The sequence below is a fragment of the Zootoca vivipara genome, chromosome Z1 (assembly GCF_965207765.1).
Source record: "Zootoca vivipara chromosome Z1, rZooViv2.hap1.1, whole genome shotgun sequence".
NCBI classification, from domain to species: Eukaryota; Metazoa; Chordata; class Lepidosauria; order Squamata; family Lacertidae; genus Zootoca; species Zootoca vivipara.
Window position 1 is genome coordinate 53282775 of NC_142583.1, and position 13165 is coordinate 53295939.

The 13165-nt window shown below is 45.6% G+C and overlaps 1 protein-coding gene and 1 long non-coding RNA gene across 7 annotated transcripts in view; one reads left to right on the top strand and one right to left on the bottom strand.

The window, feature by feature from the left end:
- Positions 1-13165, top strand: part of CXXC4 (CXXC finger protein 4) — a 63040-nt gene that overhangs the window by 646 nt on the left and 49229 nt on the right. For 3 of the 5 annotated variants that reach the window (XM_088660486.1, XM_088660488.1, XM_088660489.1), the window contains exon 2: positions 2910-4428. In XM_088660486.1, the coding sequence (XP_088516612.1) occupies positions 3271-4428 (1158 nt within the window). In that variant the 5' untranslated portion in view covers positions 2910-3270. Of the gene's footprint in view, positions 1-2889; positions 5848-13165 lie in introns of those variants that run through there. The other 2 variants (XM_088660487.1, XM_088660490.1) reach the window with 2 other exon arrangements.
- Positions 2-4183, bottom strand: LOC148687382 (uncharacterized). Of its 2 annotated transcripts, none has more exons than XR_015947790.1 (3): positions 4046-4183; positions 738-845; positions 2-198 (listed from the first exon to the last, which is right to left on the bottom strand). It is a non-coding gene; the product is annotated as an uncharacterized LOC148687382 (long non-coding RNA). The 2 variants fall into 2 exon arrangements; XR_015947791.1 differs by having other exon boundaries at positions 696-845.

Sequence of the window (13165 nt, forward strand, 5' to 3'; positions counted from 1 at the left end):
ATTTGCTTAGTGGATCGGCGTCTTTATTCCTTTCCCACCGACCCCCCTCCCTCATCACCGCCCTTTTACAGTTTGTTTACAAGTATCAAAGTTGTAATTGAGGAGCTGCCAAAGACACATCGGGATATTCTTCCTTTTTTTTCTTTTTCTTCTTTTTTTCCAACCCCCTTCTTCTTTGTGTTAGGGAGTGATGTGCAACTAATTAAAGACAGACAGGCGGGTTAAGCGTCTGCAAAATCCAAGTGTCCCCCCAAAAAATACAGAGACTGGTAAGTGATTGTTTTTGGATCTCTCTCCTTCCTCCCTCCCCCTTTTCTTTCTCTTTTCTTTCTTTTTTTCTCCCTTCCCCCTTCCTGCTATCTCTCCTCTCCTCTCCCCCCCCCCCTCTTGTGGTCCGCCGGGGTTGTTAAAGTAGATGAATGCTAGGCTTGGGCAATATAAGGCGCTGCTGTATTAATTTATTAATTAATCTGCACCAGCCCCTCCTCCTGAATGTTAAATATGACCTTTGATCTCTCTGTCTCTAGTAGGAGCAGATATGCAATATTGAACATGTACAGTCACATTGGCTTAAGCAGCGAGTAGATCGCACTCTCTTTAGCTGCTTTTAATTATCCGGGATTTTTAATAAATAAATAAAATCGCACTATAGTTTTAATTTAAAAAAGAAACATCAATAGCTGCGTCTTAGGCACCTCTTTCGCGCTCCAGAGAGGCATCGATTAAACAATAATGACCTGGTTGGTGGGCACCATAATTTTCTCGTTTCTGGTAGCAGCAAACCTTGAAAGGGGATTTGCTGGCGGCGGTAAGAGAGAAGAGGCTGAAATTGTAGCAGAGGTTTCCTGGAGGGGAAAAAAATATTTAAAATGCAACGAAAATGGGGCATAGACGTGTGTTCTATTGAGAGCCTATGTGATATTATTATTATTATTACTCAAACATTATCACTATCTTTTCCAATGTGAGTGCCTTGCCTATGCAGAACCAGGAAGACTACTTGTATTAAGTAGTTGCTGTTAATGGAAATGAAGTTATACTTTCTTTTCCTTTTTAAAAAGTAGCCTTATTTCATACACTGAATTTTTCTGTGATAAGGTTGTTTTTGTGCGTGTTTTAAGAATAGGGAGAAGACCTCCTTGTTGCAACCAAATCCCAAGGAGCAGTGGTTTCAGTCCCCCCCCCCCCTAGTGTAAAAATGCAGAGGTGGCTCTAGTGTGATAAGGGTCTTTTCGTGATTAAAAGATGCATGTTGGTCCCTATATGCCAGACAAGGTAGATGTGACTTTTCTTTCTTTCTAGATTTGCTCTCATAATCTGGATTAGTTTACCTAAAGCCCTGCTTTTCAGTCTATCCCAGCAGTTAAATGATGAAGCCCCCCCCCCCAAGCGAGTAGGATGGGCTAGAAATGGTTCATTAGTCTAATTATGACTGTAATTAGTATAATTGATAACTATTTTTCAACTGTAGGAATCGGGCATAAAACTGTACTGGGGTCCTTTCTTAGTGTCTCTGGGGAACCTAATGTTCTGTTTACAAGTGGGGGGGGAAAACAGGTTGAGAGAAGGGGAATGTTGTAAGTAAAAACATTTTTTGGTGGGAGCTGGAACCACATTCTGGATGACAAAGATACTGTATGGTGCTAGATATCTTGTGACCAGTTTTGTTTTTGGTTTGTTTTACTTCCTAAAGGTTGAAAGAGTGTACTCCCAGTGTTACAAACTAACACCGGTACCTCCTCTCTGATATTGGATGGCCTATGTGAAATAAAAACAAAACCCCACAACACATATGGGAGTAGATAACCCACAGCAAGGGGTATACCTTGCAAAAAAAATTTTTATAAAAAAAAGACTGATAAAGTGTCTTTGGGAGGTGGTGTGTGCCTCCTTGATATCTATCTAGATTTTTACATAGCGTCCCTGGCTTGAAGGTTGTGTAGCATGCTAAGTGACTGCGTGGATATTCAGTCCCCATGCAGCTGCAGGATCTCATACCCCAACCTGTGAAATTGCCTTGCATATGTGTGTATAAATATACCCCACACACACAACTCAGTCACTTTATTATTTACTTAATTGGAGGGGGGGTAGCAAGGAGCTTGGCCCCCCTCTACCAAAGAGACCTGATCTAGGGACGCTGCAACAGAGCCAGCTGTGATTCAAACTGATGGACCCCCCCCCATTCAGAAAGCAGTTGCTGCTAATCCTCTAAAGAACCTACTCCCGTAGGTCAAAACAAAACAAAATCTCGATATTCCGACGGAGGAAGGTCGACTCTTGGCGGCACTGTGCTTCCTCCTACTTTTTAACGCCTGAACAGACTTTCTCCTCCTCCTCCCCGCGCGCCCTTTGCTCATCCCCCCACCCCCCGCCTGGTTTGCTCCTGCCGAGCCCGCTGATCTCCAGCCCCGTCTTGCCCTGGCAACCCGGCTCGTTCACAAATTTCCTAAAGCTCCGATGCCCTCTGGTGAGAGGATTGGAAGCCCTTTCCCACCCCTCATTTGCATGTGTTTAGCACTTCGGTTGCCCCTTCTCCCCTGGCATTTGTCAGCCCGCCCTGCCCTCCCTCCCTTCCCCCAGCTATTAAAGCATTTACCGCGGGGTGGGATTGGAGGGGGGCGGCGGCGGAGGGGGGTGGAGGAGGAGGAGGTGAAGGGAAGGTGGCCGGAGAGCGGAGGAGGCACAGGCGGCTGCTGGGCTGGGATCATGTCTTTATTGATTGTTATGCAAACGAGCTGGGGTGACTGACGGGCACCGTCTCTCCCCGCAGCGTGTGTTGTGTAGTGTCTTTTGAACACAACAAAACAAAAACCTCACACGCACAGACAGTCCTCTCGCGCACACCCCGGGCCCTCTTTTCCTTCTTCTGTGTAGACTTTTTCCCGAAATGACTTTCTTTATTTCAGTTGCGACGGTTCCCGGGGAGGAGGACGACAACGACGACGACGATGCAAAGGAAGAGGCTGCCTGAGAAGACTTCGCCGTGTGCCGAGATGCCCCCCCAAGAGGATTAGAGGGCACCGCTTCCCCCCCTTCCCTCCCCCTGACCCCCCGGGCTACCCAGCACCCGGCCCGGCCCCCCCGACGGCTCCCGTGGCCCTCCTCCCCACCCTGCCCTTCCCTCCCCTGGCCCTCCCCGGCCCCCCCTTCCTGTCCTCACCCCCTCCCTCCTCCTCCTCGTCGTCCTCCTCCTTCCCTCCCACCCTGTTGCCCCAGGCCCACCCGCACCCCCACCCTCACCCCCACCACCCCCACCCCCTGGGCACCATGAACACCAACGTGTGCGTGGAGACGGGGCCCACCGCCGAGGCGCCGGGCCTGCCCAAGGAGAACCACCTGCCCGACGGCGCCCTCAACAGCCTTGTGGATTACAACTCTGAGATGGAGAGGTACCGCTCCTTCGCCACCTTCTACAAGACCAACGGCGGCGCGTTCCCGCAGGCGGCCAAGATCGCGCGCATCACCACCCCGATCTTCCCCAGCGCTGCCGCCGCCGCCGCCGCGCGCATCGGCATGTCCCCCTGGAACTGCGACACGGCCACGGCCGCCGCCGCCACCGCCATGCTGTGGGGCAGCGGTGCGGGCGGCGGCGGCGCGGGCGTCGGAGGCCCCGCCAACCCAGCGGCGGCCGTGGCCGGCGGCGTGGCGGCTCGCAAAGCCGCAGCCGCCGCGGCTTCCTCCGCCGCTGCAGCCGCGGCCGCTGCAGCCGCCGTGGTGTCGTCGTCGGTGTCGTCGTCGTCGCCGGTCGCCTCGTCGCTGCACGCCGCCGGCAGGAGCGGCGGCGCCGGGGGCAGCGGCCTCCACCACCGCGGCGACTCCCAGCAGCGCCTGGGCAAGCCGGGCTGCGCGCCGGCCGAGCAGGCCTCGTTGCAAATGGCCAACAACAATTTCCTCTCCACCTTGGCGCCCGAGCACTGCAGACCTTTGGCGGGGGAATGCATGAACAAGCTCAAATGCGGCGCCGCCGAAGCGGAGATAATGAATCTCCCCGAGCGCGTGGGGACTTTTTCCGCTATCCCGGCTTTAGGGGGCATCTCATTACCTCCCGGGGTCATCGTCATGACAGCCCTGCACTCCCCCGCCGCAGCCTCCGCAGCCGTCACAGACAGCGCGTTTCAAATTGCCAATCTGGCAGACTGCCCGCAGAGCCATTCCTCCTCCTCGTCGTCCTCCTCCTCCCTGGGAGCCGCCGGAGGAGGAGGAGGCGGGGGCGGGGGAGGAGGAGGCGGGGGAGGCGGCGGCGGCGGAGGAGGGGCAGGCAACCCTGCCAAGAAGAAGAGGAAAAGGTGCGGGGTGTGCGTGCCCTGCAAGAGGCTCATCAACTGTGGCGTGTGCAGCAGTTGCAGGAACCGCAAAACGGGACACCAGATCTGCAAATTTAGGAAATGTGAAGAGCTAAAGAAAAAACCTGGCACTTCGCTAGAGGTCAGAGGCGATGATTTCTTTCTTCCCAGCCTGCCGCCGTCCCTCGTGAACCCCCTTCCCCCGCCGCTCCAGTGCTTCTTGTCTAGTTTCAAGATGCAGCATCCCTTCTCTGAAGCCTCCTTCAGGTTGTGAGGAGGTGGGGAGAGAGAGAGAGAGAGACCCCCCCTGCCTTCTCTCCCTCGGCCCTGCTTGGGCCTCTCCACACAACACAACACAGGCGCAAGCCAGCCCCCAACCCCCACCACAGCCACTGGTTTTTGGATCGCCCATGAACCCAGCTTGTCAAAAATAGGGTGGCAGGTCCCCTGGAATAAATCTATGGCAGGGGACTTTGGGGGATTTTGTCCCGCTTTTCATTTTCTTTTCTTTTCTTTTGGTCCTATGGAAAAGGGGGGGGGAGAGAATAAGGGTGATGGCAGGTGGAATCAGGAAGCCCCCTAACTTTTGTTATGTGGAAATGAAAAGGAAAAAGTCTGACATAATCATTTAACATCAGAGAAAAGGATTTTTTTATATATTAAAAAATCATTATATGAAGATTAAAAAAAGAAAGAAACACTTCTACACAAGTTGAGCTTATTACACTATAAATTGAGCTGAACAAATCCTGTATATTTTTTCTGTTGCTATAAAGAGTTCTGTCTGGTGACATGTAAACTATTTTTTACTTATGTGAAACCAATGGTGAAGGGTGAATCTTTTGAAAACCTGAAATATTTTTTAATGCACATGAAGCATTTATTTCTAAGTTTAAAATTGTGGCCATTTGGAGGGACCCCCCCCCCAATTTTGTGTGTGTGTGTGTGCGCGCGTGTGTGCTGTGTGGGTTTTGTTTCATTTGGAGGTTAGGGCAAAAGACTTATTTTTTTTTAAAGTTGACCCCCAATTTTACCATTGTCATCAGTTCGGAACAAATTAATAGCTAGCTGATTTTTTAGGGTGACTCTTTAGGGGTGACTTGGTGGTAATCAAGGAAACATTTGGTGGTAAAATTGGGCTAAGAATAACATGCTTTTTTTTTGCAATGCAACCTTACCAAAAAAAAAAGTTAACCCTTTTGTGGTATGTTTTACAATTTGATAAAGTACATCTATGACTGAAGTTATTATGTGTGATTGAAATGTATATACATTTATTTTTTAAAAGAATCTTGTCCTCAGAATTGACAATGTTATCACAAAGCTGTAAAAGACAGGTTTCCCAGTTTGGTAGACAACACAAAAACAACAGCCAAGAGGGGATGTTGTGGAAATTTCAGTTCATGTATTTAGTCTAGCAGAAAGGGGTGGGGGAAGGAAAAAAAATTGTGTAAAATGACTAATGGTATTATTTTTAGATGGAGGAAAACAAGAGGAAAGACTTGTAATCATATTTAAACCCCTGTCATTATTAAAATTATAGTGTTGCTGGTTAGATGAACATATCAGAAGAGACTGTGTGTGGCTGGGGAGAGCTTAAATGGTACCAAAAGTTCTTTATAGGCTGAGAGATGTAAAGCAGGGATGAGGAAGCTGTGGCCTGAGCAGGGTCAATGGCCAGGTAAGATGGGAGACCTGTAGCTCAACAACACCTTGCAAGGCCCCAGGTTCCCCAGACTTGATGTGAAGTCACCCAAATTAGGAACTTGGTAAGACTCGCAACTGTGACCGACAGGAGTTCTCTAAATGGATACATTTCACTGGCATTAAATGTTACCACTAAGTTAAAAGTTCTCATTTAAAAAAAACAACAACCAACTAACACATCATGGTTTTATTTTATTTTTTTACTTTGCCCTTTGCAAGATTGAACTATCCTTTTGGAAAGTTTAATAACTCAGGCTGCAATCCCGTGCACACTTTCCTGAGAGTAAGCCCCATTGAACACAGTGGACCTTACCTCCGCATAAACATGCATAGATTGCATTTGTCATTCCTTCTTCATTTCCCATTGCTGCTTATTGTGCATATATGATAAATGGATGTCACATCAATGCAACACACTGTGGATTACGCTTCAGATGGTAGAAATCAGTTGTATATAGACTTGCCTGTTATTTTTGGTTGCGAATGCACTCCTGTTTATTTCATAGAACATTTCAAAGAATGTATATTGTGATTTTTACAATAAACAGTAAATGCTGGATTTGAACACTAAACCATAACAAAAAATAATTTATTTTTCTCTTCCTGGTGGCAGTAAATGTAATCTCTGCAATTCTGTGATACTTCTCCATAGACAATGTGCCCCCCCCCATTCAGTTAGTTTAGTTACGTCTCTGGTAAGGCTGCAGTCCTAAGCACATTTCCTCAGGAGTAAGCAACATTGAAAAGCATGGGACTTACTTTAGAGCAGGGGTGGCCAACTTCCAAGAGACAGCGATCTACTCACAGAGTTAAAAACTGGCAGTGATCTACCCCCCCCCTTTTTGGGGTTCAGGTCAAAGTTGTTGAGCTTTTTTTTAAGAAGGAAAGCCCTGTTTTGGGGGGTTCACATAAAAGTTGTTGAGCTTCTTTAGGGAAGAAAGCGACGTTGAGCTTTTTGTTTTAGGAAGGAAAGCCCTGTTTTTTGTGATGCAGGTCATTTTAGGGGTGCAGGGCAAAGATGTTGAGCTTTTTTTAGGGCAGCCAAAGTTTTTTAGCTTCTTTGGGGGAGCTACTTATCTACCGGTGATCTACCACAGATGTCCAGTGATCTACCGGTAGATCACGATCTACCTGTTGGACATGCCTGCTTTAGAGTAAACCGAGGGAGGAGAGGGCTGAATGTCCCATTCAGATTAGTGGGAAAACTTTGGTAATGATTGAAGTCCCATTGCATTAAATGGATAGGGAATCTAATCCTATGCATGTTAACTTCAAAGTATATCCCACTATGTTCAGTGGGGCTTATTCCTACCGTAAGTAAGTGTGCATAGGCATTGTGGCCCTAGCAATTAACTTCATGATTGTCTTGGCAAATGCATATTTCCAAGCCCATATTTGCTAAAAAAATTGGGAATGTTGGAGGCAGGGAAAGAGGTGCTTAACGCTTCCTGCACCAGCAGATTTTTGCCTGCAAATGCCCTCACCCTGGTTAAGGGAAAACTGCTTGGGAGGCAATGGAAGGGGATTTGGCAGCAAAATGTGAAGACTTAAGTACTTCTTCCTATCCTCTAGTTTTCCTTACATTCTTACAAAAGTGTTGCGAGGTTTGAGACAAAGGGTAGGGGCTTCAGGATTCGTTCATACCTCAGTCGCAGCTGAACATTTTTGCTGGGCTGAGGCCAGGTCTGCTTTCAACAAGTTGCAATCTTTTGTAAAGCAGCTTGTTTTGTGAACTTTTCCTAAACTTTATAGCCCCACCCCAAGTACTCAGAAATAAGCCCCGATGAATTTAGTTGGCTTTGCTTCCTAGCAACTATGCTCAAAACTGTACCATAAAGTACGGTTGTAATGTAGCTTTGGGGATGTAAATCCTGCAGGATTATTGATCTGTCCAATCAATGAGGCAGTGGGTGGAAACTGATTTATGAATGAAGATTTGGCAGGTGTCTCTAGGTACATTTGATGAACTTTCTGTTTGCCGGACAAAGAAAGCCCTGTACCTTCAAAAACTGCCCAAGCATGTCATATGAGATCATTGCATATTAAAACTGCTTAATAGCTATGGCTAGTAAAAATGCATGGGTTTATTAGTACTTCCTTAACTTTTGTTGTTGTTGTTTGTCTCCTATTGACACACACACTGTGCTGTTACACCAGAACTAGGAGAAAGGAACCACCCCCTTCTAACTAGTTACCAATAGTCATTCACTTCTGTGGATTGTAGCCATTCAGTCTCAAAGGATATCATTGCATGTGGCTAATGTGCTGCTCTGGTTTGCCAGAAGCGGCTTTGTCATGATGGCCACATGACCTGGAAGCTATACGCCGGCTCCCACGGCCAATAATGCGAGATGAGCGCGCAACCCCAGAGTCGGTCATGACTGGACCTAATGGTCAGGGGTCCCTTTACCTTTTAATATCCATATAGGCACATTACATGTCAGTTAGAACGAAGTTTAAATTGACTCATTTTCTATTCGAGTTAGGTCTACTATTCCCCCCCTTTATTTCTCCTTTCCCCTTCTCCCCCCCTTTTTGTTTTAATTGGATAATAAAGAGTGACAGCATGACTGCCTAAAGCACATGTGCAGCAACATGGGTCTGGTTGTAAGGCAACCAGCTGGAAGCATGTCAGACACTGACAGGGCCTACAGGACTGAACTGACGCCTCCACAGCGGTTGCAGGTGGGTGAGAATAGTCTCCCCGCTGAACTGGCTTCTCAGGCTGAGATTGGCTCCTGGTGTCTGCCAATCAACGCTTGGGCCAGCGGTGAATCGCTGCAGTCTTGACGGGTTGCTGTCTGAAAGGAGGCAGAAAAAGTAAGGCTCTTCAGTTCTGTTGTGTGTTTGAGAAAGCACTGAATAGTGCTTCCCAGTTAGTACTAAATGCATCCTACCTTGCCTGGAAAACCTGGATACGCGTGAAATGGAAGCTGCAAACAATGTACCCCATCCTCCAGTTGAACTGCTTCCTCCCCTGCTTTTTCTCCTTTATAGTAATAGAACTTGATTTTTAATACAGTTACAGCTCCCAGCCAAATGCTCTGGTGTGCAAGCAGAGACTTTGGTGTACAAACAGAACTATCTGAGAGGAAGGATTTCCTATTCACTTCAATAAACTCTGGATATTTTGCTCACATAAGTCTTTTGCATCTATGAAACGGTCCCCAGCTCTAAAGCAGGGATAGGGAATCTCTGGTCCTCCAGGTGGTGTTGGACTCCAAATCTCATCATCCTTGGCCATTGGCCATGCCAGCTGGAGCTGATGGGGAATTGAATTCCCACAACATCTGGAGGGCTACAGATTCCCCATCCCTGCTTTAAGCTTGCTGAGTTTAGGATTGGAGCAATGAAGTTGAACACTGCTTCCTGTTTGCATCAGCATGTTTTCCTGGGACATGGGAATATTGACAATATAGTACGTTTTGTGACACTGTGGTATGGTACACCTTCTAAAGGTATGCAGGCGAAGCAACTCTTGGGGCTTCTCTTAAAGCCTCTTACCCCCCTCTTTTAATATGCAAATAAGTCCGCAAAAGTTTGTAGCCACTTTAATTTGTGTTTCTCGCCACATACCTGGGCAATTCATTTGCCCATTGTTTACACATACCAGGGCTGGTCACTTGTGTTAGTTAGTAGAAGAAATCAACTCTCTTGTTCGCAGAAAAGGATACTGTTGGTCACTTGGAGGCATTTCTTATAGCCACAAGAAGATCAAAACAATTTCCATCTTCAGTTCTGTGTATTTTATGCATGACCCATAAGCTTTTGAAGAAAGAGTTGCCTCTGTGTGTGTGTGCGCGCACACACACAAAATCTGATTTCATTTTTTTTACATAAATCTCACCCAAAGAGCACTTAGTGACTGAGTGATTTTTAAAAATGTAACATAATAATATGAAAATTTCAGTGCATGCAATTAATAGTAGCAAATGCATAAAATAAGATTGATGTCATGTAGAGCCCTGTGTATTCACACCCATCCACAGCGTTCATTTAGATTTACGGTATGTTTAAAAAGGCATAATCATTATTTATCCAGAGAGACTACTTATTTGCCTCCCATTAGTGTACATTAATATAATTTCTACTGTAAATTATAGACTAAGGGGCATGGCCAACATTGCCTCTCTCACACATTGAAAAATCAAAGGGTCTGCTTCCACTTCATTTTGATTGCCATTATTTTACATTTTGCCCAATGCTATTGATGTTACCAATAAGACACCCACATTTGCCCCATTTTGCTTTACAAACCAGTTCCTGTTGTATAGGCCAAAGAGAGGCAATGAGGATTTGAGCCATAATGTTTCAAAACAGATTCTTGAACGAAATGATTATGGTCATATTAAACCTCCATGTTGTTAAATATCTAATTTTGGTTATTAATTTTTTCACCATGGCCATTTATTCCAAGTATTAAATCTTATTTAAGGGTTCAGTTCTAAACACACTCAAAAAGTAAGCTCCATGATAACTTCCAAATATGTTCCATAGAAATCAACTTCCAAGCCAGGATATGGCCTCACTTCAAAGTGCATGACCATAGTTTTTTGTTTTGTTTTTATTAACATTGAGGAACACAACTGCTATTATTTATACCAGCTAGGTATTTGAAAATGAGTTGACTGAGAACCAGAATCTGACCTACTGACTGAAATGAAAGTAGCAGCCGTCTCTGACCCTTAAAAATGTCGCATCATCTGCTGTAGCCACTAGGGAGGGGAAAGGTCCTGTAGCTGGTGTTACACTGTCTGCTCCTTGTTTTTCTGGAGAGTGGGAAGATTGTTAATGCAACTCCACCGAGCTCTGTGGATACGGATCAATTAGGAAGAGTCTCAGAGGGGATATTTCCCCCTTTTGCCTTTCAGTAGCTGTAGATTGCATTCTGTGATGGCAATCAGCTGTGCAGGGAGATTATGGGAGACGAAAATGGAACAGGCTGCTAACATGATTAGGGTAGCTAACTGGAAATCAGCAGAAAAGCTGGTCTGCTTTCTGGCTGCTAGACTGTGCCACAGGGAGAAAAATATTCAGCCAACACACCTGTATTTGTTTGGTGTTCTGTCTTGATTTGGGCTACTTGAAACCACGTAAAAAGGCAAGTCACTGGAACATAGGGCCTCCTGCTCAGCCTCATATTCCAACATTTTTAGATCATTCCTGTTAGTGAGAGTTTCATTATGGCAGAATGTGCTGCTGTATTGGCCGGATTCTACCCAATTTTGAGGCACTTCCGGATGACCAGTTTATTGAACAACCGCCCTCGTGTTTGCAGGGCGTTTAGATGACATTGCCTGTTTAATGAGCATTCACTCTGATTTGTTTGTGGGGAGGCTAGGCAATATTCTGTCAAAGCATTGCTCCATCATTTTTCTTCTCGCAAAAAGTTTTTTTGGGGGAAACAGGTTTTTTGGGGGAAACAGTTAACTATAACGGTAGAGTCTGTCTAGCATGCTCATAGCTCAGTTGGTAGAGCATAAGACTCTTAATCTCAGGGTTGTGGGTTCAAGTCCCACGTGGGGCAATAGATGCCATCACTGCATGGGGGTGGACTAGATGACCATCGATGTACCTTCCAACTCTATGAATCCATGAATTTGCTGGTATGTTATTGGATCCCACCTGGAAATAGGGACAGCCTGGAAATGCCCTTGGTATTCATCATGGGATAGAAAAATATAACTCAAAACAGTGAATCTGTGGCCCTCTAGATCAGGCTTCCTCAACCTCTGCCTTCCAGATGTTTTGAGACTACAATTCTCATCATCCCTGACCACTGGTCCTGCAAGCTAAGGATCATGGGAGTTGTAGGCCAAAAACATCTGGAGGGCCGAGGTTGAGGAAGCCTGCTCTAGATAATGTGGGACTCCAAATCCCATCAGCCATGCCTGTTGGGGCCGATGCGTGTTAGAATTCAGCAACATTTAGGGGGCTACAGGTTCCCCATCCTTGAGCTAAAATGCATGTTCCTTAGCTGTTGTAGAGCTGGTGTTTTGCCTGTCAATTGCTAAACCAAACATGGATTGGTGGGCTTCCCTCCCCCCCTTAAATTGGGTACTTGTAGTCACAAATTTCCTTGTGAGCAGAGGCAGGGTTTTGTTTTATAAACCACACGTTTCATTTTTGTACTTTGCATCGGTATTGTGTACAATACATCCATTACAATAGTGTGTGGATCCTGAATTAATAAGCAGACTGCAGCCATTTGAGCTCTCACTAAAGCTGTGCATCTCTCTACTTTCCAGGCATATTTTCTGAAATAATGAAACAATGCCTGTGGCAATTAATGTGATATTTTTCTCCCTCCTGTCTTTATTGGGAACTGAATTCACCATAAACTTTGACTGCTACCCAGCTTCATCAGGTTTATTATTTATATCTTTTCATGGAACCACTGGATTTTCATTTGTGAACTTGAGATTTCTTTTGAGTTTGGTGGTGGGGGTGTGTGAGATTCAAGAGGTTTAAAATATTGTCATGGGAGTCACTGTGCACCTGGCAGTGTCAGACCAATGGATTAAGCAGCAGGATCAGATCTAGAGTCTTTTTGCTGATCAGCTGCTCTAATGGCCCCTTGATCTTTAAAACCCTTAGAGGACTTGATATCCTCTTAAAGACAGCTGAAATTTAATCCCCTTCATTCAGTTTTCTCTTTTCTCACCAATTCCTACACATGATATTTTTCAACAAATAAAAGCAAACCACAAAAAGGACACTGCAGCATGTATAGTGTGGGTGCATGTACTGTGTATGCATTAGCGATTATAAGTAGGTGTGCAACATGGAAACTTTCCCCTAGCAAACCTCTTTGAAGTGAAAATGAATTTTTGTAAGAGTGTAGCTTTGTTCTGTTCAGTCTCAGTTAATGTGGATGGAGTTCCTTTGGGATTGTGCACAGAAAAATGCCAAACTCTTTTCTTCTGCATCTGTTTTAGAGGAAGACATAGGCAGACTTCTATTAAATCAAACTCATGGGCAATCCTTCCTTCCTATCTATCTATCTATCTATCTATCATCTATCTATCTATCTATCTATCTATCTATCTATCTATCTATCTATCTATCTATCTATCTATCTTCTATCTATCTATATCTATCTATCTATCTATCTGAATGGAGTCCAGAAAAGTTGCTAGCCCACAACAATTTCTAGTAGCTTGTCTGCTGGC